This window comes from Lagenorhynchus albirostris, chromosome 19, assembly GCF_949774975.1.
Source record: "Lagenorhynchus albirostris chromosome 19, mLagAlb1.1, whole genome shotgun sequence".
NCBI classification, from domain to species: domain Eukaryota; kingdom Metazoa; phylum Chordata; class Mammalia; order Artiodactyla; family Delphinidae; genus Lagenorhynchus; species Lagenorhynchus albirostris.
Window position 1 is genome coordinate 27,148,215 of NC_083113.1, and position 24,617 is coordinate 27,172,831.

Genomic DNA, 24,617 nt, shown 5'->3' on the forward strand with positions numbered 1-24,617 from the left:
GACAGCCCTTTCTCAACCAGCTTGAGCTGCGCTGGCTGGCCTGGGCATGGGCCCAGCCCTGGACGGTCATTGTCACCGGGGAGGGGGGCGGCTCTGACCACTGGGGCTGGGTCCTGTGACTGGGGTGGGGTGAGGCTCGGGCAAGCCATGCAGGTGGGAAGCTCGGGGGAGGGTGCCGTTCCCAGCAGGGGTGGGAGCGGGCGGGTTGGGCGGGGTGGGGGGGGTGGGGAGCAGCAGGGGCCAGCTCAGAGCGTGGGCGGGGCCGGTGAGCTGGGCTGCTGGGGGTGGCAGTAGTTACCATTCCTGCGGAGGGAGGGCCGTGGGCAGTGGGCACCAGGCGAGAGCTCGCTGGGTCACGAGGGCGGCGGAGGCGCAGCCTCAGCCCCAGACGGTAAATAGCTTGTAGGAGATGATGCTGGCTGGGCATCGTTTTCTCCTTCTATCCTGTGTCTGTCGCTGCCTCTCGCCACACAGGGTGGGGGAAGGGGCCGACCTGAGGGCCGAGGGCGCGGGGAGGGGGGCGTAGCCTCAGAGTTCAGGCTTCCAGGGCCATCCCGACGAGCCGGGGCTGCGAGTGACCCCAGCTGGGCCCCGGGGGGGGTGGCGTGGTGGCCGCGCTCACGACGCCTCTGTGTGCAGGTGCCCTTCTTCCTGTTCGTGGTCTTCGTGGTGTACACACTGCTGCCCTTCAGCACGCGGGGTGCCGTCGTGGCCGGGGTCGTCTCCAGCACCTCCCACCTCCTGGTGCTCGGCGCTCTGATGGGGGCCTTCACCACGCCCAGCGTCCGGGTAGGGCTGCAGGTGAGGGGCGTGTGGGTCTGGGCGCGGGGGCCGGCTAAGGCCTTGGGTGGGGCTTTGGTTTGGGCCGAGGGCAGCCAAGGCTGGAGCGGGTGAGTTGGAGGCCTTGGAGACAGAGGTGTTTGCCGACGGGTGGCCTCGAGGCCGGGCTTCGTCCAAGTAGGCAGGTGCCCTGCCCTGAAGCCTTTTCTTTGCTGGCCTGGGGTACCCCAGAGGCTCAGCCCCTCCCTCGAGCCCTGACCCTCGGGCCTCCTTCCTGGGTCCAGTGCATTACTGCTGGGTGAGGCCCTGTTCCCGAGGTTTCGCTCGTTCAGCCCAGAGCCCCATCTGCACAGGGTCGGACGCCGCGTCTGGTGTCCTTTGCGTTGAGTGATTATGAACAGTTAGCGGTGACGCGCAGATGTGTTTTCCTCCTGAGCAGGCCTGGTGTCTGGTCTGGGAGGTGGGGTCCCGAGCTCTGGGCAGCCAGCCTGGCCCTGTGCCTTCCGTGGCTGTCCTTGGCTCTCCCTCTGGGCTCCGGGCTCTGTGAGCGGCTGTGCTCCTGCCGCCCTGGAAGCGGCTGGCTGCTCTGGTCTCTGGGGCCTGAGCCCTTCTGCACCAGGGAGTGTCTGGCGGATGCTGAGACAGGCCTGAGTCCTGGTCCTGGGGTCACAGTGACCTACTAGGAGACCAGTGAGTCTAGGAGACCAGTGAGTCTGAACCTGTTTCCCTGCCTGCCTACCCCAGGGAGGCTGCAGCCCGAGTGGGTTGGGAGGCCAGGGATCGGGGAGGGGGTGCCGTCACCAGCCCAGCAAGGGGGTCGGTGTCCTGGGGCACGGGCCTGGCCTGATGCTGAGCCCGCCACGGCCCGCCCGCAGCTGCTGGCCAACGCTGTGGTCTTCCTGTGCGGGAACCTCACGGGCGCCTTCCACAAGCACCAGATGCAGGATGCCTCCCGAGACCTCTTCACCTACACTGTGAAGTGCATTCAGATCCGCCGTAAGCTGCGCATCGAGAAGCGCCAGCAGGTGGGACCCGCCTGGCCCTGCCCGGCCCCCCGGCTGTCCCCCGGGCCCCACGCCCTGCATCCTTTCTCTGAGGATGTGCTCACTGAACGGCACGGTGAGGCGCCTGGGGCACCTGGCCAGACACCTGTGCTGGTGCCATCCCGGGGGCTGCTGGGGACACGGGAGGGTGTGTGCCTGCCGGGTTGGTAGCAGGGTGTAGGCCAGCAGCAATGGGGCACGTGGTGGGCAGAGGGGCAGGAGGGCAGAGAGGATGGAGACCCGGGGCCTGACGCCACCCTGCCTGTGCCCCACGTGCCAGGAGAACCTGCTGCTGTCCGTGCTGCCTGCCCACATCTCCATGGGCATGAAGCTGGCCATCATCGAGCGGCTCAAGGAGCGCGGGGACCGCCGCTACCTGCCTGACAACAACTTCCACAGCCTCTACGTCAAGCGGCACCAGAACGTCAGGTGGGTGGCTGGCCGGGCCCGTATGCACAGTGTCTCCCAGGGCGGCCCCGGCAGGTGGCCCGCTGCCCTCCTACCTGTAGGCCCAGGTCCCAGCCCGCACGGGGACTGGGGAGAGGTAAATCCAGGCGCCTCCCTGGGCCTCAGTCTCCCACTTGTTCCCCCAGGGGGTGGGGGCAGATTAGATTAGTATTGGGGGAGATCCACTGCCCCCTAAAATTGTGAAACTCTGTGCACGAACGTGACTGTTGGGAAGAAAGGGGTCTTTTCAGATGATTCTCAAAGGGGCACAGGCCCCCCAAAAGGAGATGAAGCCCCACCCAGGTGACCGCCAGGGACCCCCCCAGTCCTGACACCATCTTTGACTGATTTGAAGGGGCTGCAGAGTCTTACTCAGCGGCGCTGACCTGAGCAAGCACAGATGTGGGCGCTGTGAGCTCCACCCTGGTCCTCCGCCTGCAGGCTCAGCGTTACCCCCGACGCTGGCCTGCTGCCTCTGGGTTGTGGACGGTCCAGAACTGTAGACTCAGGAGCGGGGAGATCTGGCGCAAAATGCAGCTCTGGCTTCCCAGCAAGTCTTAACCTCCCTGGGACTCAGTTTGCTCGTCTGTAGAATGGGGTTCCTACAAGGGCAGCGTGAGGACTAGATGTGTGAAAGCGCTGGGTGTGGAGCTCAGCTGGAGGGAGCGTGCAGTCACATCTTACCAGGGCTTTAGCGCTGAAGTCTGCGCAGAGGTGAAATCCAGGTATAGGGAAGGGGAGAAGTTCCCAGGTGCCCGAGAACCCACCTGTAAGGGCTCCGTTCAGTCATCTGTGGTGAGGCTCTAAAGGGGTGGGGGTGCCCGAGGGCCCCTGCAAACTGGGGCTTGTTTCATTTTGCTTTGATGTGAAGCCTCTGGAACTTTAATTCATCCTTATGGCGGGGGGTTTCTCTCCCAATCCCTGGCGGCAGAGGGCTCGCAGGGGTGATTGGGTGCAGGGCTGGCAGATGCTCAGGGGCTCTTGGCCCTGACCCTCCTGCTGGCCCCCCCTACCCCCAGCATCCTCTATGCTGACATCGTGGGCTTCACGCAGCTGGCCAGCGACTGCTCCCCAAAAGAGCTGGTGGTGGTGCTGAACGAGCTCTTCGGAAAGTTCGACCAGATCGCCAAGGTGAGCCCACTGACCTGTGCTGCCTCCCCTCCGCTGATGGTAAAGTCAGGAGCCCTTCCCACCGCATCCACAGCGTGTCCTGTGTCCAGCGCTGTGCTGAGATGGGTGTGGGGAGGCCTGGGCTGAATTTTAGTATTCAGTCAGCAAAGCTTTCAAGTGCCCCATGGTCAAAGTGGATGTTGAGCCAGGATCCTGTCCCCCAGAGTGTGAGGCCTCTGGGGAGACTGTCAGTGCACACTGGGGAATGCACTGGGCTTCACGAGCTTAGAGGGGGACTCCAGAAGGCTGCCTGGAGGAGGAGACGGCTCCATCCTCACTACGCAAGGTCAGCAGCCTCAGCTTCCCCTGGGAGCATGGGAGGACTGTGGGATGCCAGGCCTCGCCCAGAATCTGCCTCTTGACAAGATCGCAGGGTGAATAGTCTGCACATTAAAGTTTGAGAAACCTAAAAAGAAACTGAAGAGGAAAGGGATCAGTGTTATGGGCAGAGGGAACAGCATATGCAAAAACCTAGAGAAGAAAGAAAGCTCTGTGTGTCCATGCAATGAAAGTGGCTCAGTGTGAGTGGGACAGAGTGTGTTGGCGGGGAACATGGTCACAGGGTCAGACATTCAAGGACTTGAGGGCTGAGTTGAGGAGCGGGATTTGACCTCAGGACCCTGGGGAGCACAGCAGGTGGCAAGCAGGGAGGGCATTGGGCAGGGAGAGCCTCCAGGGTTCGGCCAAGGCAGGAGGGGTCTGGAGACCAAAGAGGGCTGAGCTGAGATCTCACTGTTTTGTCTTCACAAGCAACACCCAGCTCCAGGGGTGTGTGTAGGGGGCTGGGGAGGAGCCTCAGTTATTCATTAATTTACCACCTGGTCCGGGAACCTGCTGAGTAGCAGCCCTGGGCTGCCCTCAAGTTGCTCCCGGGCTACGTGCTATGTGGTTGGAAGAGAGGGGTACAGGGGGCAGGACTTGGGCGTGCTCATTTAGCCCAGCCCCAGGTGGTCAGGAAGGCTTCCTGGAAGTGGTAGCCACTGAGTAGAGACCCAAGTGTAAGATTTAGGGCAGTGGCTCTCCATCCTGGCTGCGTGTTTGAATCACATGAAAAGCTTAAGTAAAACCCCAGTACCCATGCCCGCACCCATGAGAGTTTTTCAGAGCCTCCCGGGTGACTCCATGTGCAGAGAATCGATGGTTTAGAACTTGACGGGAACAAGTTCTGGCCTCGCACTCAATCTTGGGAGGGACTACCTCACCAGGAGCAGGCTCCACCTCAGGAGATGAGCTTCCCGTCACAGGAGGTAACCAAATTACAGTTGGACACCACTGGCCAGGGGTGCTCTGGAGAGCTGTCCCCCCTGGGTACTGTGGACTGTGTGACTCTGAGGGTCTGTTTAGCCGGGAGCCTTCCTTTAGGAGCTTCCTTCCTTCGTGATTTCTCTGGTGGAGGTTCCTAGAGGTTGGGCCTCATGTGGGCCCAGGCTCCATCCTCACTACGCAAAGCCACAGCTGGCTCTTCCCCTGCCACAAAGCCAAGGACCTGCCCTTGCCCTTTTGGACACAGTCCGCTCTCCATGGCAGGCCCAGGAGGCAGCCTCATTTTATAGATGAGAAGAGGGAGGCTATGGCAGGTGCCAGTCTTCAGGCCAGAGTGTCCAGTCCCTGGGCAGACACAGCAGGCAGAGCTGGTCCCAGCCTTTTCTCCTATCAGCAATCAGATTCCAGAACTGTAACCTCCTGGCGAGAGCCAGGGCCTCCTCTCAGAGGTGTCCGCATTGCGTCTGGGCTCAGGCATTTTCTGTCCCAACACACTCACACAACTCCTCCAGTGTGTAAGTCTCAAAGGCGCGGGGCAGAGCAGCCTGGGGAACGTGGCCTCCTGTAAATCCCTGACAGCGGGGCTGGATCCAGACTGTTATCCTGCGCCTGGCTCTGGAGGAGATGAGATAAGGGCAGCGGTGCCCTGAGCCTGTGCCTGGGTGTCCCAGCCCTCGCCAAGCTTCTGCTGCTTTCTAGGAAAGCGCTGTCCTCACCCACCTCCGTTAGGCCATTCAGGACTCAGCACGCACCAGACGGAGCACACCGGGAAGCAGCTGGCATACACTCAGATGGGTCATTGCAGGAGGGCTCAGGAAGGGGACTGCTCACAAAGGCCTGGCGGGTAGGGGACCTCGAGGGAGGCGTGGGGCCTGGCCTGGTCATTGGCGCTGGGTGGCCACCCACAGGCCTGGTGGGCATGCCCGGGAGTGGGCACTGGATCTGGAGACAGAGGGTACCCTGGTTCTAGGGGCCAGCCCTCTGGGAAAAGGCAGGAGGGAGCTGGGGCAAGGCTTCACTGGAGCCCAGTAGGCAGCTTCTCCTTCCTGTTCCCTAAAACCCCACCCTCAAGGCCTTGATATGTATGGCCACCTTTGCTAAGGGCTTATGGAGGTCGAGTAGCTGCAGCACCACCTCAGATGGAACCTCAGACAGCCTACCTGGGCCTCCCCTTCCCCTCCAGGGGCATTTTTTTTTACGTGACCCCACCCTCTCTCCCCACTCCCATCTTTCGTCTCTGTTCTTCCCCCACTCCCCAAACCCTGTATCCCTAGCAGCAGAGTCATCTCTTGGGTCACCTTGACACCTGCTGACCCCATAGCTTATGGCACCTGCTACCTCTGTTCTCATCCCTCCTGCTCTCTCCACTCCACCCACACTGACTGCTGTGCTGTGTCTCAAACACCCTTCTGGCCTCAGGGCCTTTGCACATGCTGCGTCCTTCTGCCCAGATGCTCTTCCTCCAGATCCTGGCATGGCTTGCTCCCTCAGTTCCTTTAGGACTTTGCTTGAATGTTACCTTCACTGGGAGGCCTTTCCTGGCCTCCTGGGAACTTCCTCTTCCTTCCCATTCCTCATTTTTCTCCATAGCACTTATCATGGGTGTCTGCAGATTTTATTTATGTAGCTTAGTGTCCAGCTCTGCCACTGGCTGCAGGGATTGTTTTCTGTTTTGCTCACTGCTGTGTCCCAGTGTCTGGGGCAGGGCAGGGCACTCCGTAGATGCTCAGACATTGCATAGATGAATGAAACGAAGGTAGCGCCTCCCTAGAGGCCCTCAGGTGGCCGCCCTTGGTAACACTTGCTTTTATCCCTGACACCTGCTTGGGGTTCCTCCTGCAGACCCCCCGTGTTCCCCGTCCTTTTGCCGGGCCCAGAGGCAGCTGCTGGTGGCTGGTGCCCCAGGAGAAAGGCCCTGGCCAGAAGAGAGCCTGGCTGACTCTGGAGGGTGTGGGGAGGTGGCCAGCATGCCTGCTCCCTGGCCCCTGGGCCAGCTGCTGACCAGGCCTCCCCTTGCCCTGCAGGCCAATGAATGCATGCGGATCAAGATCCTGGGCGACTGCTACTATTGCGTGTCAGGCTTGCCCGTGTCCCTGCCCAGCCACGCCCGCAACTGTGTGAAGATGGGGCTGGACATGTGTGAGGCCATTAAGTAGGTACCATGCACAAGCCTGGCGCACTGGGGCCTGTTCCCACGGCGGGCCCCTTCTGCTCCCCAAGGCATGCTGGGGAATGCATTGTCCCTGCTTTGCATATGAGGACACTGAGGCTCCAGGGGCGCAGGAGGCTTACCTGGACCACTCAGCAGTGTGTTTGCATCCCTCCCTCTGGGCCCACTGGGACTCCGAGTTCCAGAGAGTCTCAGAGCTGAGGGCCATGAGGGCGGGCAGCTGGGCTCCGTTTCTCCGGAGGCTGAGCCTTCGCAGCAGCAGGGGAGCTGGCAGACGCAGGGTTGGGCTCCAGGCCTCCGTCTGCTTCCTGTTCCCCCTGTGAAGACCCTAGAGTTGGGGGACTAGCCCTCAGCCTCCTGCGGCTCCTTGCCACCAACATCCCAGCTCCCCACAAGGCTCTCTGGAGCCCGAGCAGCCGTGGTCTGTGGTGGTCAAGCGGGTGGCGGAGGGCCAGGCGGGCTTGGCCAAACGGCCCAGCGTTCGGGTCAGAGCCGGGCGCGGCTGGGCTGCCGGGCAGCGCACAGCTTCCGCGCAAACCCAGCTCCGGCTCGTCCTCCTGAAGTCTCACCAGAAAAAAACCCGGTCAGGGAGTCGGTCCAGGTCACAGGCTGGCTCTGCGTCACCGCCTGTGTGACCTCGGGCTGGTGCCTCAGCCCTGGGGCTTCCTTCCCTCCCTGGAGCGTGTGGAGGTTGTGCGGGGCCCTCTGCTCCCACTGGCTTTGACCCCGGCAGGCTCGGTCCATCCCTAGCCCGTTGGCGGACACGTGGCACTGGCTGCTGCCCAGGCCCTCACGCACTTATCAAAGGGACCCGGAGGCCTGCTCGTGTTGGGGGTGCCTTGGGCCCCAGGGAACTCTGAAGTTGGGGCTCCTTGTACTAAGTGGTGCTGGCAACCCCCAGTACCCCCGGTTCCCAGAGATGGGGGTGTGTAAGGCCCCCCAGGGCTGGCCCCACGTCCCTTGTTTCTGCTGGCTTTGGGGCGGTGTCTGGATTCCTCTGCAGACTCCCGCTGGGGCTGCCAGGCGGGGGCAACACCCAGCGACAGTGTGTCAGGGCCTCCAGCAGGTGCCACCGCGACCAGTGACAGTTGGAATTCCTCCTCCTTTTAACAGCCTTTGAGCTTGGGGCGGCCACATCCATTTGCACACTCCTAGACATGGGGGGCTCATCCCCTTGCAAGGAGGCAGCCCCCTCAGGCTGAGAACGTTCTCTTCTGTGAGCTGGGCCTGCCCTGTTCCCATACGCTCCCCGCACCCTTGCTTTGCCCCCACCCCGTGCCACACCCCCTACCAGGGACCTTGAGCCTGTCCTAGGGTTCAGGGCCCCCCAGCAGCCCTGGCTGGGGTGGGCTGACGGGCCTCTGCCCCAGGCAGGTGCGGGAGGCCACAGGCGTGGACATCAGCATGCGTGTGGGCATACACTCGGGGAACGTGCTGTGCGGCGTCATCGGGCTGCGCAAGTGGCAGTATGATGTGTGGTCCCATGACGTGTCCCTGGCCAACAGGATGGAGGCAGCTGGAGTCCCTGGGTGAGGCCCAGCTGGATGGCGGTGGGGTCACAGGTCTGGGGCTGACTCTGGGCTGCGGTGGTGGGGTATCAGCATGGGGTCAGAGAGGGAATCAGCGACCTGAAGGTGGGGGGAGCCCGCCCAGGGTCCGGCCTGCTCAGCCCTGCCTGCTCTGCACCCCCGGGTGGGTGTCTGCCCTCGCTGGGCCCTGCTGCTGTCTGACTCTCGTCTCCCCCAGCCGGGTGCACATCACAGAGGCGACGCTGAACCACCTGGACAAGGCGTATGAGGTGGAGGACGGGCACGGGCAGCAGCGGGACCCCTACCTGAAGGAGATGAACATCCGCACCTACCTGGTCATCGACCCCCGGGTACGAGGCTCAGCTGCGGCAGGCTGGGGGGCGGCGCTGGGGCTGTGCTTGGGAGCAGGGCCCATGCCCGGGGCATGGCCCCCGTGGAGGGAGAGGTGGGGCCCGCCCGGGGTAGGAGGCAGTGCCCCGTTACTAGACATGGTCTAGGCCCCAAGGGACAACTTCTCTGGGCCTCAGTGTTCTGTTCTATGAAACGGGGAAAACAACGGCGCCTACCTCAAGAGGAGAAAAAGCTAATCTGAGTGAAGCCCTCCCTGTCAACTGGGTGCGTCATAAATGTTCTAGAAACAATAGTCACTGTTAGTTTATTTTCCATGAGGTTGTCACTAATCATCCAGATTTTCAAAAGACACGTTTTAAAAACACGCTTTGGATGGGAGTCAGGGAAGCAAGGAATGGCCAGGGGGCCAATAGGCAGGAGCCCCTGTGTGTCCTGGGCTCTTACCCGCCGCGTGCACCCGCCCAGGTTCTCGGTTGGCCCCACTCCCTTCAGGACCCCGTGGTGGGGCAGGCTGTGAGCCTGCTTCTGGGCCGTGGGACCCAGGCCTGCGCCGGCAGGGGCCTTTCGCTCCCGCCCGTGGGAGGCCAGCTCGTCTGGGCCCTCGGTGAATCATCCTTGGGGCTTGCTCAAGAATGTCGGCAGTGGCTGGCTCCTTCCAGCTCCGTCTCACTCTGGCCTTTGCCGTCCTCGGGGCTGGCCCGCCTGCCAGTCTCTGGGGTAGCCGCGGGCCCGCCTGTGAGCCTCCCCCGACACCCTCGGGCTTCATCCTGCTGACGTTCCCAGTGCGCCCTAGGTGGGTCAGCCATGCTGAGCGAGCATTGGGGGAACCCCTCCTGGTACCTTGGGGCTGCTCCCAGCCCACTATCGTGGAAACCACCCAGCCCCTCGCCCTGTCCCTGCAGCTCTGGGCCCCGCCCACTCCTCTGACCCCCCCCTTCCCCCCCCCCCCCCCCCCCCCGGCTTCCTTCCTCCCCCGCCCTGTACCAGCCTCCTGTCCCTCCACTGCCAGGCTCTTTCCACTGCAGAGCCCTTGTCACTGCTGCCCCCTCCGCCCAGAGCCCTCTGTCCCAAATGCTCCTGTTTATCCTTTTTACTGTTTATTGTCAGTGTGAGCTCCACGGGGGCAGGCTCGGGATGGGGTCCCTATTCTCCAGGCTTCAACCCCCGGTCCTAGGACAACGCCTGGTACAGAGCAGGGCCCCAGATAGCTTGTGAACGAGTGAAGCAGAGCCCTTGACCCCGAGGTGGTGGCAGGCGTAGTCCTGTAACCCACCCCGCAGGGCTGCCGGATCAGCAGGTATGACCGCGGGCGCCCAGTCAGACTCGTGTTCCGGATGAACAAGGGAGAAGGCTTTAGTACGAGTGTCTCATGCAGGGTTTACTGGGCACCCTGTCTTTTATCTGGCAACGCTACCTTCCCCGATCTTTGTTTAATTTTATTCATTCCCATAGTTGAAAATTCAAAAAGCATGAAGGGTGTGCTATAGAAAGTTTTTCGTGCATCCCTGTTCGCCGCCGGCACGTCCCCCCTGACGGGGACCCGTGTGGTGAGAGGTGTCTGTGCGCATCTAAGTAGAGGGGGAAAGACTCCTCTGGCCTCTCTGCTGAGCTGGCGGTAGCGCCTCCACCAGTGTGAACTTTGCTTCACCAGCGACGTAACTTGGAGACCTTGCCTTCTGCGCACAGAGACCGCCCTCATCTCTTCTGATGACTGTGCTGCACGCGCCGCGCCGAGGCGTGGTGGGGAGGTCCTTTCCCAGCTCTGGCTTCTGTAGGCTTACGTGTGTGTGAGGTGCCCCAAGGGATGAGTGTCCAGAGGTGGCTGGTAGGGGGCCCGTGGCCGGTGCAGGTTGCAGGTGCCCTCCCTGGGCCCTGCTTCTCAACAGATGCGTTTTTGCTCAGAACTGATGGATCATCAGGACCCGTTTAATTTTGGGGGACAGTGTCTGGCTTCCCTGCCCTAAGAGGGAAGTGGCAGTGACCTTGAACTTGAAGAGCTGGCTGCCGTGTAGGCAAGAGTTGCTGACGGTGGAGGGGGAGGCAGAGAAATGTAACCTCCCCAGACCCCCAGGGCAGGTCACTCACCACAAGGCTTAGCTCACTCTCAGGACCCCAGGACTCTCTTCACAAGGACTGAATTCCATGCCATTCCCTCTGGCCTGGCAGACAGACATGGCTCAGAGTTTAAGAATGTTTCTGTCCTAGGAGGAGGCAAGAAGTTTCCAGGAAAGTTGCTGCCTATGGCTTAACGAGTGTTTGTGGCAGTAGGTGTTGGTCTGTGTGGGTGTTTGTGGGAGCCGCCAGAGACTGGGACTCCTGCAGGGCAGGGCTGTGAGGGGATGAGGGGGACTCAGCAGGCCTCGAGCTTGTCCCTGGTGGCCTCGGGGGTCTTTCTCTTCCCTCCCCCTTTTCCAGTCCTGTCCGGCCTCGCCAGCTGAGGATGGTCCCAGGCGGGTTGTTGTTCTTGGCGTGGGGTTGGGGGAGAGGGAGGCAGGGCTGGGCCCCTCCTTCAGGGCCTGGCTAAGCCACCGTGTCCCTGGCATGGCTGCGGCAGGCTTGTGGCAGATACTGGACCCATGCTGTGGTTTGGGGGCTGTACGAGTGGAACTCCCTGGAATGCTGCCCCGTGGGGAGCAGCCCTGGGTTGGCCAGCATTCCCCTTCCTCCTGGCTGCTCCCACACGAATGATGTGTGCTGCCACATGTGGGTGGGCAGGGCAGGATGCCTGTGGCTTCTTCCCTGGGTGCCATCTCCCTGGGGTGCGTCCACCGGGAGGGGCCGATGGGCTTTCAGACCCAGGGAGCTTCAGGGGCCAAGTGGAGCCTTCGGGCTTGGGGCCTGACCCCACCTCTTGCCCTGGGGAGGCAGAGAAGGGCCTGAGGGGCTGTGCACAGTTGTGCCTGTGGCAGGGACAGGACCCCGAGCTGGGGCCTCCCCGGTGCCCGGCCAGGGAGAGCACTGGGCTTCCGCCAGTCCCCGAGGGGCTGCAGACCCAGCAGCTGTTTTGCCATTTTCCCTTTTCGCCAGATGGGCCGGCGTTCTGGGCAGCATCGCGCTTCTGGGGGAGCGGGATGGGGGCGGGCCGTTCCCGTGCTGAGAGGGGAGGGGTGGGACAGGCCGTGTCTGCGTCTGCCCGCAGAGCCAGCAGCCGCCCCCGCCCAGCCTACACCTCACCAAGTCCAAGGGGGACGCGACCCTGAAGATGCGGGCCTCCGTGCGTATGACCCGCTACCTCGAGTCCTGGGGGGCGGCGCGGCCCTTCGCACACCTCAACCAACGCGAGAACGTGAGCAGCAACGAGACCCCTGTGCCCCACGGGCGGAGGCCCAAGGTAGGACCTCTCCTCACAGAGAGCTGGGAGCAGGGGCCGCGGGCAGGGGCGGGAGAGCACATGCTACGGGTGTCCTTCCGCTAAGGGTGTCCTTCCGGCCAAGCCTCACTTTCCGCATCTGCAGGATGGTTCCAGGCTCTGCCCTCCCTCGCTCCCTCCTGGGGCCCTTGGGGAAGTGAAGGCATTTGGAGAATGCTCCAGGGTGGCGGGGGATGTCCCTGGCCTCCTGGTTCTCCAGACCAAGTTCAGTTTCAGTTCTGGGTGCCTGCAGCTTGGACAGTCCTTGCATCCGAGAGTGCCAGAGATGATAGATCCAGTCCGGTGAGGCGCATCAGGGCCCCGGGTCCTGGAGAATAACCGTCTCCCCCTCCCTTCCCTTCCAGGCCATTCCCCTACGGCGCCACCGGACCCCTGACAGGTTTGTGCCCTGTCTCCTGCCTCCCTGGCCAAGTCCTGCCCCAGTCACCTCCTCCAGGCAGGCTGCCCTGACCAGCCTCTGTCCAGGAGGGCAGCTCCACAAGGCCCAGCCCTGACTATGGGTTTCACCATGGCTTGGGTCAGAGTGTTTTTAGGAACCAAAACTTCACAATGATCGAGTGGCTGTTGTATACCCACCCTGTAGTGGGGTCAGTGGGGTTGGTGTGATGGAACCCTGGGGTTTAGTGGGAGAGACCTTGGACCGGGGCCTGGGGGGTCTGCCCTTTGCTTCTGGCTGGGTGATGCTGGGCCTTCGCTTGTCCTCTCTGGGCCTCAATGGGACCCGCCTGTCCCTCCTCCATCCTGCACGAGGCTCTGGGACCTCCTGCAGGCACCTGGGAACCCCACTTGGGTGAGCCATCTCGTCCACACCCCTGCCTCTGGGCAAGTAGATGTAGGTTCCTGGGCTGATGGCGTTGCGGGTGTCTGATTCCAGAAGTGCGTCCCCCAAGGGGCGGTCAGAGGATGACTCATACGATGATGAGATGCTGTCAGCCATCGAGGGCCTCAGCTCCACGAGGTGAGGCTCCGGGACCTGTGCTCGCCTTGTGCCTCATGCCCAGTGGCTGTGTCCCCACGCCCTCCCCCCGACTCCTCCAGGCGCCACCTCTCACTGCCTGTGTCTCCACCCCACAGACCCTGCTGCTCCAAGTCTGATGACTTCTACACCTTTGGGTCCATCTTCCTGGAGAAGGGCTTCGAGCGAGAGGTGAGGACCTCTGAGCAGCCCCAGGAACAGGGGCAACAAGGCCTGGGGTGGGGGGCGGGTGCTGGCCACAGGGCAGCCAACACCCCCAGAAGGTCTGCTCAGGGAGGGCGCCGGGGAGTCGCTCCAGCCGCCACTGGGGTGGGGACAGGGCTCAGTGCAGCCTGTTTGGGTTCTCTTCTTATTGGCCTCGCCCCTGCCCCTGACAGCCCCGTTAGTGGTTCCCCGACTTGGGTTTGGGAGACTTTGCTCCCTTCAGATGCCAAGCCTCAGCCAGTGCTGTCAGGGGCCAGCGTGCACCTTTGGCTCTGCACTTTTTAGGAAAAAGCCCCAAACTCAGGATCAGTTTGACGGGGCCTGACCGGTTCCCCCTTTTGGCTGCTGTAACACCATGCTTGTGTCCCACTAGTGACCATTGGCTTATTTTTCGAGAGCCTACTGGTTCTGGCAACGTCCAAGGCACGCGTGTGCCATTCTGCCCTCACCTGCAGGGCAAGGTGGGCGACGGTACCCATGTCACGGACCCCAAGGTTTGGGGCGTCTTGGCCTCAGATGTGGCCTGAGAGAGTGACCCAGCCCACGGCCCTCTGGTGCTGGGACCTCTCTGCCGCTTCAGCCTCCAGGACTGGGGGTCTCCCTGAGTTGGGGGCTCCCTGTGTGGGGAGCTTGGGGTCTGGAGGCAGGTGTGGTCACCAGCAGAGCCGCCTGGCGGGCCACCTGCTGGCTGTGAGACCTGGACAGGCTGCCGGGCTCCCTGAGCCTCGGTTTGCTCATCTGCGGCAGGAGCCCCGTGGGCTGAGATCTTGAGGTGGTACTGGGTGTGGCAGGGCGGGCAGCACAGGCCCCCCGCCCGACGGCGTGGGGCTCAGGCCTGGCGGTGCTCCTCGGTTTGGGGTGAGAACAGAAGCCCCATAGCCCCAGTCGCAGCAGCCCCAGAGCTCCCATTTGGTTCTCGCCCACGGACTTGGGCTGCGGGCTTTACAGGGACCTTGGAAATGAAGTCAGAGACCTGGGCGGGGTGGGGGAGGGGAAGGTAGCGCCTCTAAATATAAAAGAGAGACTGCAGAATGGAAACAGATGAAAATTGTTTGTTCGGTGATGATGTAACAGTCAAGGAGGGGAGGAAGTCAAGGAGGGGGTGTAAGGCTTTTCTTAGAGATGATTAACTCGAGCCAGGGTGGAGCCCAGGAAGGGGTCAGAGCAAGGAGCCTGCCCTGCGGGCGGGGCCTCGGCCGCCCGGCCACCCCTCACAGTCTCTGTCGCCCCCAGTACCGCCTGGCACCCATCCCGCGGGCCCGCTACTACTTCGCTTGTGCCAGCCTTGTGTTCATCTGCATCCTGCTCGTCCATGCCCTGCTGATGCCCAGGTCAGTCGGGGGGTGGGCCGGATGGTCAGGCACACTGGGGTCAGGCTAGGAGGGGTGGTGACCTTGCAGATCCCACCAGAAGACCTGCAGGAAGGGGCTGGCAGAGTTAGTACCTTTAGTCACTTTAGGCGTCAGAGCCCCAGAAACTGGACCTGGCACCGTGGCCCCCATACCTGGATTTGCCAACGTTTAGTTTTAGTGTTAGTTGAACATGCTTGCGCGCTCAAGCCGCAGGCCTCCCCACTCCCAGATGCCTCTCGCCTTCAAAGTCACCTGTTTTCTGTGTGGCCCTTCAGGCATTTCAGTGTCGGTGACTGTTGCCTTAGGCGTTTGGAGTCCTAGAAGGGCAGACCCCTAAAACGGTAGCTGCTGCCACCTCCCTCTTAGGGGTGGGAAATTGAGGCCCGGGGGGCTTAATGCCTTATCCAGGGTGTGTGGCCAGTACACAGGAGCCGCTGAGATTCACGCTTCTGCAAAAGGGCTCTGTTGCTGGGGACGGGGACAGGGGGCTGAGGTCCCAGGGAGGTAGGAAGGTCAGCCAGCTGGAGGCTTCTGGAAGGGTAGTTAGGCCAAAGGATCCACTAGGATCGTGGTTCAGGACGTGCTTAATAAAGACGGAATAGGGAACGCTTTTCGATGGTGCTTGTGTGCTGGGCAAGAGTCTGAAGGCTGTATGATCAGTTATTTCTGGTATACTTGGCCTGGAAAGCGGGGCGTGATGTTGACCTTGGTCCTCGTGTCTCGGCCAGGCCTTGTGTGTTGTTCGTGGGGCAGCTGGACCACGGTGTGCAGTGTGCCCCTTCGGCTGAGTGCAGAGGAGCCGTTTGGGAGGGGGGAGAAGGTGAACTGAGGCGCTGGGGGTGGGGAGCATGCCGGTGGCTTGGCCCCGGGCAGAGGGTCCCCCAGAACTTAGGTTTTTCCTTCCTCTCCAGGATGGCGGCTCTGGGTGTGTCCTTTGGGCTGGTAGCCTGCGTGCTCGGGCTGGTACTAGGCTTGTGCTTTGCCCGTGAGCTCTTGGTGAGTGGGGAGGCCCCTGACTGGGTGGTGGGCAGGCCGGGCCCCCCAGGTGTCGGGACTGTGGTGGTGCGAGCCCCGGCCCCACGACCCCTGCCCCTCCGGCCTGGAGCGCCGTCTGGAGGCTTCTCCCAGGGCTCTCCGTCCTATGTGCTAGTAGTCCGCAAGCGGCTGTGGCTGTCCCCAGCCCCAAGGGTGGGGCTGTCCCTTCTGTCTACGCACCACATGTGTCCTGAGCTCTGGGCCGGGCGGGCACAGCACCCTTGACTCCCCAGCAGAGCTCTCAGAAGCTCTCGCTCTGCTGGGCCCTTGGGCTGTGGGCCCCCGGGCCAGGCCTCCTGCGGGCTCTCCCTGCACCTTGGGTGTGGGTGCTGGGTGATGACACTGCGATTCCGCAGAGGTGCTGCCCAGCCCGGGGCGCGCTCCGAGCCATCTCCGAGAGGGTGGAGACGCAGCCCCTGCTGCGGGTGTCCCTGGCCGTCCTGACCATCGGCAGCCTGCTCGCCGTCGCCGTCGTCAACCTGGTGGGTTCTGCGGCGGGGACAGCAGGCCTGGCAAAGACCCCTCGGGCCCTGCACGCTTCCGGGGAGGAGGGAGCAGTCTTTGACCCTGGGGACCTCCGGATTCTAGAATCCTATAATCCTGTTGCCTGAAAGCCCATCTGGTGTGACTGTATCCAGAGCCCTGTGAGGTTCCCGTGGCGGCTCTGAGCTCCTCACGCTGTGTTTGTCACGTGAGGACTTGGGGGCCCCCAGAGCGTTCACGTGGCTGACCCCACAGGGCCACCACGGCGTCCTGACGTCCCGGTCTTTCTTTCCTGCCCCTGAGGAGGTCCTGTCTCAGCCTCTCTGAGACCCAGTCTCCTCGCTGGGGATGAGCAGCCCTGGGCACAAGCTGGAGGGGACGCCTGGGCCCTGCTTCTCGGGCCGGGCTCGTGTGTTCTGGGCTCAGACAGCACTTGTCCCACCCGGTCCTCCCCCGCTCCGACATTTAGAGCCAGAGTCTCTCCCATCTCCGTGTCCCCTGCACTAGGGACTCTGTGACCACCTCCCTCAGCGTCACCTGAGGAGAAGGGGGCTCACTGAAAACGCTGCTCCCAGCTTCTGCCCCCGCCCTGAGTCAGGCGCTGGGGTGGCGTCCCTGTGCCTTCCTTGGGCTCCCTCTTCCCACAGTGAAGCTGCCAGCTATGGTGGGACGTCGGGGGCACAGAGGCTCCGGCCAGGCTTAGAGCCAGACCTGGCAGGAGATGCCCGTGGCACTCTCGGAGGCTCCGGCCCTGCCCTCTGCCCGCTCCGGGTCCCCAGCCCCGCTCAGCCGGGGCAGACCCTGGAGCCCCTGGACCACCCCTCACGGGGACCTGTCTTTTCCGTAGCCGCTGATGCCTTTCCCGGCCCCAGGGCTGCCTGCTGGGAACGAGACGGGCCCGGGGGCCGTGGGCAGCTGGGAGAGGACCCTGTGCAAGCTCCTCCCGGTGAGTGTGTCCCTCGGGGCTCCTGGTGCCCTCACTCGGACTGTCCCTGCGTGCTCAGAACACACTGAGCACCGGAGCCCATGGGCATGGAAGAGCTGAGTCCCCCCCACCCCAGGCGAGGCGACAGAGCAGGGCCGGGTGGGGCTAATGGGTCCAGGTGCTGGCGCCTGGGTCCAAGGCGAGAGGGTGGGAGCGCCCTGCGCTGGTGGTTGTCTCCTGACCACGCTCGTCATGATCTCCACTTCATGGATGGGGGAGTGGTCGCGGGGAGGCCGACGGATTTGCCTCATAGGTGGCGGAGCCAGGACTGGGCCCAGGTGGGCTGACACCAGAAGCTGTGCCTGAAGCGCCCTCCCGGACAGGATGAGGGCTGTGGGACTTGAGGGGGCGGTGGCGAATTTGAGCTGGTCTCTAAAGGGCACAAAGGTTATGGGACGGGGGTTGGAAGAGGGGACAGCGAAAAAAAACCAAGGCAGGTAGTGGGCACAGTAGGTTTCAGGTGGTCGTGTCACGGGGAGGGGTGGGGGAGGATTGGGAGATGAAGCCAGAGGTAGGTTAGATCCAGCTCCAGTGGAGCATGAGTGCCAGGGTGAAGAGCTTGGTCTTTATTCTGGGGGCAGTAGGGAGCCACAGCATGCTCTTGAGCAGGAGAGTAACGTGGACAGAGATGCACTTTGGGAGGCACCGGCTCATGGCAGAACTCAGATCACTGCCTGGACCTTGTCACAGCCTCCCCAGCACCTGCATTTTTATTTACTGCGTTTCTTTTTCCTTGAGTTCACTTGCCATAAGTGGAAGTAAAAATATAGTAAGCACAACACAATATAGAAAGTTTTAGATTCCGTTGCCTGCTCTTCGTTAAGGGAGGTCAGTGAGGCAGGAGAGTGGTGCTGAAGGCACACTGGATCTTCACGGATTCCTCTGTGGCTAAAGATGTCCGTCCCTTGGGTGACCTCTGATCCGGGAGGTGCCTCTTGGTGACGGGAGATGGTGGGGTGACCGACGTCCCCGTCTCCCCAGTATTACACCTGCAGCTGCATCCTGGCCTTCATCGCCTGCTCTGTCTTCCTGCGGATGAGCTTGGAGCTGAAGGTCGTGCTGTTGACAGTGGCCTTGGTGGCCTACCTGGTGCTCTTCAACATCTCCCCGTGCTGGCAGTGGGACTGCTGTGGCTACAGCCCGGGCAACCTCACCAGGACCAATGGCACCCTCAGGTGGGGCCCAGACCCCACACTGCCGGGACCCCTGCCCACTGCCTGTCTCGACTGTGGCCCATTGTAGCACTTTTTGTCTCGTCTTAGTGTCATTTCAAAGTAAGGTGCTTTTGCATTCACAGTCCCCTCTGGACCGGACACCTTGTGGGCTGGACCGGCAGGTGGCATGGTTTCTGCTTTACAGGAGGGGAAGTGATGGGCTCAGGCCCTGGGTCTGCAGCACTCAGAGCTGAGTGGGACTCGTTTGCAGGGGGTGTCCCCGGCCCCAGAAGGCCACCTGGGTGATCCTGTCTCTAGGCCAGCCTGGGGGCGGGAGGCGGAGGCTTCAGCTCTGGCCCAGTCCCCTGCTTTGAGCCATGTCCTGGGTCTGCAGAGCTCTGGAGAGAGCAGTTGGCTCTGGTCTCTTCCCAGACTGATGCGAGGGGCTGGCGTGTGCGTGGTTCTGGGGGCTCTGGGCCTCAAGTGGATTGAGGAGCGGGGGCTGGCTCCCCTTGAACTAAAAGGCAGGAGCCTGGGGACCCAGAACTAGGTGTGCTCCCGTGGATCTGGCCTGCACCTGCACATTGCTTCTGCTGACCTGCAAGGCCTGTGGCCGCTCCCCTGCCTGCCTAGAGTGCTTTCCTTCAGACTTCGCCATGAATATCCCTTGAGACCCAGGTGTGAGCTCAGATGTCACCTCCCTGTCAACTGTACGTCCCCCTTTTCTTTACAACCTGAAGCGTCCTGTTTGCCAACCCCGAGAACGTGAGCTCCGAGGGCAACGATCTCCCATCTTGTTCACTTTCCCGTGGGCTGGCCCTGCGTCTGGGCCTCGTGCCATCCCCTGAATGTGGGGGGCTTTGGGCGGAAGTGGAGATGACGCCTGCCTTTCCCCTCATACCCGGCAGCTCCCCGTCCTGTTCATGGGATCTGAAGACAATGATCAATTTCTACCTGGTCCTGTTTTACACCACCCTCATCATGCTCTCCAGACAGGTACGGCCCAGGAGGCGCCCTCTGCGTCCCTAGCTCTACCTGGCTGCTTGTACCTCTTTCTGGAGAGGCTGGGGGTGAGGCTGGGGCTGCCTCAGATTTGGAGCAGCACACAGGACTGCAGGCTTTCGGGGAGCTCCGGTCCCTGGGTCGGGGTCCTGGGCAAGTGTCCTTACCTCCCATCAGGACACGAGTGACATTTAATCCTGTGGGTCACTTGGCTGACTGGGGAGTGGCTGTTGAGTTGGGGACGTTTGCCAGGGGCACAGGCTGCAGTGCTGATGGGCGGCTCCGTAGCCCCCAGGGTTACGAGTGCGCTCTGCCCTCGCTCACTGCTGCCGGGACACCGATGTTCCTTTCTGTCCGCAGATTGACTATTACTGCCGCTTGGACTGTCTGTGGAAGAAGAAGTTCAAGAAGGAACACGAGGAGTTTGAAACCATGGAGAATGTGAACCGCCTTCTTCTAGAGAATGTCCTGCCAGCCCATGTGGCCGCCCACTTCATTGGTGACAAGTTAAATGAGGTGTGGGTGAGAGGGGGCTCAGTCACTAGGACAGGGAGACTGAAGGTACAGATGCAGTCCCGTGGAGGGACGCACTATAGCTACAAGGTGCTTTCTGCACTTGGTTTCCATGGCTCTTGGCCTCACTGATGCGCCCAGGAGACCATGTGTGGTGTTAGCTGTAAGAACACAGGCTTTGGATCGGAGACTAGGGTTCAGGTGTGATTGTGGACAAGATCCCTCACTGCCCTGGGCCTTGATTTTCACATCTATAAAATGGGGCTGATAGTACTTGGCTGGCAGGATGGTTGCAAGGATCAGATGTCCAGGTATTTGCAATCTGGACCATCTGTTGATGAAAACATGCATTTTTACCAATTCTGTGTAGCAGAGAGTTTTTTATCTATGGAAACTCAGGCCCAGTGGGCATGGAACCCAGGCCTCCTGTTACCTTCTGCTACACACGGGTTCTCAAGCCCAGCTGTACAGACCCAGGGTACTTAAAGGAGCCCCAAACCAACCTGAGTCTGACCCTCCCCAACACATTGATTCAGAATCTCCTATTTTGTAACAGCCCCCACTTGAGTCCCATGTACAGCCAGCATCTGCTCCTGGAGCGCGACGAATCGCCTCCCGTCTGCTTCCCCCCACCACCCGCCCCAACGAGGTCTGGTGGCCACAGGGTCATGTTTCTACCCACCCCCAATCCAGGACTGGTACCATCAGTCCTATGACTGCGTGTGTGTCATGTTTGCATCCGTGCCGGACTTCAAAGTATTCTACACGGAGTGCGACGTCAACAAGGAAGGGCTGGAGTGCCTGCGCCTGTTGAACGAGATCATAGCTGACTTTGATGAGGTGAGGCCACCCTCCACACAGCCTGGAGAGGGCAGGCTGGGGCCGGGGGCACCCTGCGCCCACTGAACACGTGTGCTGCGGCGCCCTTGGGGAGAACACGTGGCACACAAATTATAAAAAGTACCTACACGTTTGCTTGCTTGTCACGATGTAATTTATCTTCTCTGTGAGGGGCAGCTTGCTTATTAGATTTAGGTTGTAGAACAGTCTGATTTCCTGCCAAGCCTGTGCTAGCAACCTGTTTCAAAGGAAGTCACTCAGTTTGGGCTTAACTCTTAGCTGCAAATAATCGACATTCCTGTGTAGATACTGTTGGGCGGGGTGTTTGCTCCTTCGCAGGCATGAGACCAGATGAGAATGGAAGAGACAGGGAATGTCAGGGAACAGAGACGAGGGAGCAGCAGGGAGAGAACCCAGAGGCTGTGTCCCCACCTGTACGGAGGTGTGAACTCAGGTGGGAAGGGCCCCCGCATGAGAAATGTTTGCATTAGGAGTGGTGGTGGGAGAGAATCCTACGCCCTTCTCAGAACCTGGGACAGGCCTGGGCTGCAGCTGTGTTGTATGGCCTGCTTCCTTTCGTCTTATAGCTGCTGTTAAAGCCCAAGTTCAGTGGTGTGGAGAAGATCAAGACCATCGGCAGCACGTACATGGCAGCTGCAGGGCTCAGCATCCCCTCAGGGCACGAGAACCAGGTACCCAGGCCATCTGGTGGTCTCATGTCCCAGCCCCAGATGAGGGGAAATTCAAGACAGCCCCAGACCGACACCTCTCCGTGCCCCCTCCTTTGAGGGGAGGGCAGAGGAGCTCATGGCTCAGCCTGAGGGAGCCTTTGGGTGGAGGGGTTGGGGCAGGCGGCCCCTCACCAGGAGGGGAGCTTAGGTGGGGGAGCAGGTCCTAGACCGTCTGTGGAGGAGCCTGGGTACATCTCTGCCCATCGGTGGTCCCCCATGGGTTTCATGCCCAGGCTGGCACGCAGCGCTCAGCAGGTCAGGGTGTTGGAGCGTCCGTCTGACAGCCGGTGGAGGCAGGAAGACGGGGTGTGATTGGCCCTGGCCCCAATGGAGTGCTCTGTCCTGCAGGACCTGGAGCGGCAGCACGCCCACATCGGCATCATGGTGGAGTTCAGCACCGCCCTGATGAGCAAGCTGGATGGCATCAACCGGCACTCCTTCAACTCCTTCCGCCTCCGAGTTGGTGAGGCCCTGGGGAGGCGGGCTGGGCCTGAGCTCCGGGTGGGGCTGTGCAGCCGCCGCCTCCTGGCAAATCCACTCTCCGTCCGGTGTATGTTGTCATCTGCCATGAAGAGTGTTACAAATCCCTTTCTGATCTTAAAACCCCAGTGACTGGGTAATAAGAATTCTTTGCGTACTATTTATGAAGTTACCTTGGCAAGTTTTAAGTAAACAGGAATATATCACTACGGGGACTGGAAAGCCCAAATCCCTAGCTGTAAAGAGGTGACCTTAAATACACTGAGAACAAAGCAAAATCATTAACCTAAGTAGTCACTGTTAGCTAACAGGGTCAGCGCTCAAAGCCCATTTACTGTTCAAGAGATTAGCAGATACAAGAAGTGTTAACAGTGGACTCAGGTTTCACATCCAGCACAGTCTGAAAAAGAACTGCCCAGGGAGCGCTCTCCTCCCATCCCAAGTACCACCTCCCGTCAGACTCAGGAAGCACCCTTCCAACCTTCATTGCAGTTGTCCCGTCAACGCCTTCTGTGGTTGTCGGGTGGATTCTGTGGCCTTATAAGCCTGAGGCTTTGCCTCTATGATCTGCTAACTGCAAACATGTTCTTTAGGCATAAACCATGGGCCCGTGATTGCTGGAGTGATTGGGGCACGAAAACCTCAGTACGACATCTGGGGAAACACGGTCAATGTTGCCAGTCGAATGGAGAGCACTGGGGAACTTGGGAAAATCCAGGTAAAAGCTCACCTGGGGAAACCTGTGCCCAAGGGGGAAGAACTTCCCAGAGGTGAGGGAGCCTGGGCATCAGTCAGCTGTGGGGTTCTAGCCACAGAATGCTCGAGGGAAACCAGACCCTGTCGGCCGATTTCTCTTCATCCCTCCCACAGCAGATTTTCTTTCTGCTTCTGAAGACTTAGGTTTCTTTTCCTTTTCAGGTTACTGAAGAGACATGTACCATCCTCCAGGGACTAGGTTATTCTTGTGAATGCCGTGGACTGATTAACGTCAAAGGCAAAGGCGAACTGCGGACTTACTTTGTCTGTACGGATACTGCCAAGTTTCAAGGGTTGGGGCTGAACGGAGGGCTTTAGGTAGGTGCAGAACGTGCTGGAAGCCGATTTCCTTCCCTGAAGCAAGCCGGGGGGAAGGCTCAGCCCCACGGCGGTCACAAAGGCAGTCCAAGGGTTTGGCCATTACCACCCCCAGCAGGTGGTTGTGCATGGCTTCCCTGAACTGGCACTAGAGGATTTCTCAGCTTGAGGCGACCACCAAGCCTTACACACAGGCAGCCAGAGCCTCTGTGCTGTCGGAGTCTGCAGCTCGGCCTCCAGCACAGCAGGGAACGGCTCATTTGTGAGTTTTAGACCCTCATCCCCCCGGGTGCTGTGGATGAGACCTCAGAGCGTGACCTGGAGACCCCTGCCCACCCCTGCTCCCCCTTGGCCTGTGAGCTGCACAGGCGAGACTCGTCTTTCTTTCTTTTCTTGTCCAGGATGGGTGGAGACTCCTTTCTCCCCAGCAGAACAGCTACAAGAGTCCACGTTTCTCATACAGGCATTCTGGTAAAGAGTTGAAAGGGTGCTTGTTTTAAATCTATAAATGGTTTCAAGCAATTGGGAGAAAACCCCACAGTGGACACTTCTTACTTCTTGTCATCTTTGGTATGTGTCTGTTTTAAATGGATACATTGTTAATGGAGGTATTTCTTATCCTTTAAATGACTTCTGAGATGCTAGACAAATTATCTTCTCTGCAGCGTAGTCTCTGCCTTTGTAACCACTGACACGTAAGTGGGACCACTGTCCAGTGTGAGCATATGAGATCAGCTCAGCTGTGGGATGGAGCTCAGAGGAATGCGGCTCATAGCAGGAAGGCAAGGAGTGTCACAGCCTTGGCTTTGAATCAAACAACTTTGAAGCCAGAATTTTGAGATTAGGTTTAATATGAGAAAAGCCTAGAAAATAAGGTATAAGCTCTTAGCCCTTCCTTGGCTCCTCATGCATTTTTGAGCACCCGCTGCAACCTTCAACTCTGTCTTAGCTTTATACTGGAAAGGAATGGAGTCTGTGTGGAGAGAAGCTGGACAGCCTGTAGTGCTTTCCTTTCCTTCAGTCCTCATAGCTAGCTCTGAAGAGCTTCAAAACTAAGAGCATCTACTCAGCATCAGCACCTGTAGAGCTTCCTGTATCTGGGAGGCCAGCCCTCTCACAGGTGCTCCGATGTCCTTGTTCTCAACTCAATGAATCAAGGCAAGGGAAAACGCCAGGTCTGTGAGGTGGTGTCTTACAGCACTTTAGCTCTAAAAGAATGGAAAGAAGTCTACCTATGTTGTTTCAAGGTGAGAAATAATAATAACCAAACTGCCCGTTCCCTTTTTCTGAACTGACGTCATTGCCTCATAACCACGGTATCCCTGGGGTTTCTGATAAATACAGCTGAATTTCACTATCTAGCAGGAACTCTTAGCCAGAAGTCATCCATGAACTCCTCTGAAATTATGCAGAAGATCTTGCATACGTGAGGCTTCAAAAGATGACACACCGTTGCAGCCAGGTGACTAAGCAGCCAGGCCTGCCTGGGACGGAGGGCCGCGGGGTGCGCTGGCACCCCAGCCACGGGCAGGGAGGGGACTGAAGCCCAAGCTGCTGCCTGCTGGTGCTGTGTCTTGTTGGGGGCTGGGTGGGCTAGTGGCAGCTCTGATGCTCTGCATGAAACTGGAATAGGTAGGAATCAATCACAAGAACTTGCTGGCCTAA

General features: G+C 60.4%; 1 protein-coding gene across 9 annotated transcripts in view; it reads left to right on the plus strand.

The window, feature by feature from the left end:
* Positions 1 to 24,231, plus strand: part of ADCY7 (adenylate cyclase 7) — a 59,435-nt gene extending 35,204 nt beyond the window's left edge. For 5 of the 9 annotated variants that reach the window (XM_060131385.1, XM_060131382.1, XM_060131383.1 and 2 more), the window contains 23 exons: positions 640 to 801; positions 1,656 to 1,805; positions 2,104 to 2,252; positions 3,290 to 3,401; positions 6,728 to 6,855; positions 8,244 to 8,402; positions 8,620 to 8,752; positions 11,893 to 12,084; positions 12,468 to 12,502; positions 12,998 to 13,081; positions 13,198 to 13,270; positions 14,537 to 14,634; positions 15,567 to 15,651; positions 16,047 to 16,172; positions 17,021 to 17,119; positions 18,140 to 18,333; positions 19,053 to 19,308; positions 19,675 to 19,830; positions 20,521 to 20,667; positions 21,255 to 21,359; positions 21,747 to 21,861; positions 22,472 to 22,596; positions 22,797 to 24,231. In XM_060131385.1, coding sequence (XP_059987368.1) covers positions 640 to 801; positions 1,656 to 1,805; positions 2,104 to 2,252; positions 3,290 to 3,401; positions 6,728 to 6,855; positions 8,244 to 8,402; positions 8,620 to 8,752; positions 11,893 to 12,084; positions 12,468 to 12,502; positions 12,998 to 13,081; positions 13,198 to 13,270; positions 14,537 to 14,634; positions 15,567 to 15,651; positions 16,047 to 16,172; positions 17,021 to 17,119; positions 18,140 to 18,333; positions 19,053 to 19,308; positions 19,675 to 19,830; positions 20,521 to 20,667; positions 21,255 to 21,359; positions 21,747 to 21,861; positions 22,472 to 22,596; positions 22,797 to 22,952 — 3,039 coding nt within the window. In that variant the 3' untranslated portion in view covers positions 22,953 to 24,231. Of the gene's footprint in view, positions 1 to 639; positions 802 to 1,655; positions 1,806 to 1,889; positions 1,900 to 2,103; positions 2,253 to 3,289; positions 3,402 to 6,727; positions 6,856 to 8,243; positions 8,403 to 8,619; positions 8,753 to 11,892; positions 12,085 to 12,467; positions 12,503 to 12,997; positions 13,082 to 13,197; positions 13,271 to 14,536; positions 14,635 to 15,566; positions 15,652 to 16,046; positions 16,173 to 17,020; positions 17,120 to 18,139; positions 18,334 to 19,052; positions 19,309 to 19,674; positions 19,831 to 20,520; positions 20,668 to 21,254; positions 21,360 to 21,746; positions 21,862 to 22,471; positions 22,597 to 22,796 lie in introns of those variants that run through there. The other 4 variants (XR_009537152.1, XM_060131387.1, XM_060131388.1 and 1 more) reach the window with 4 other exon arrangements.
* The last annotated feature ends 386 nt before the right edge of the window (positions 24,232 to 24,617 follow it).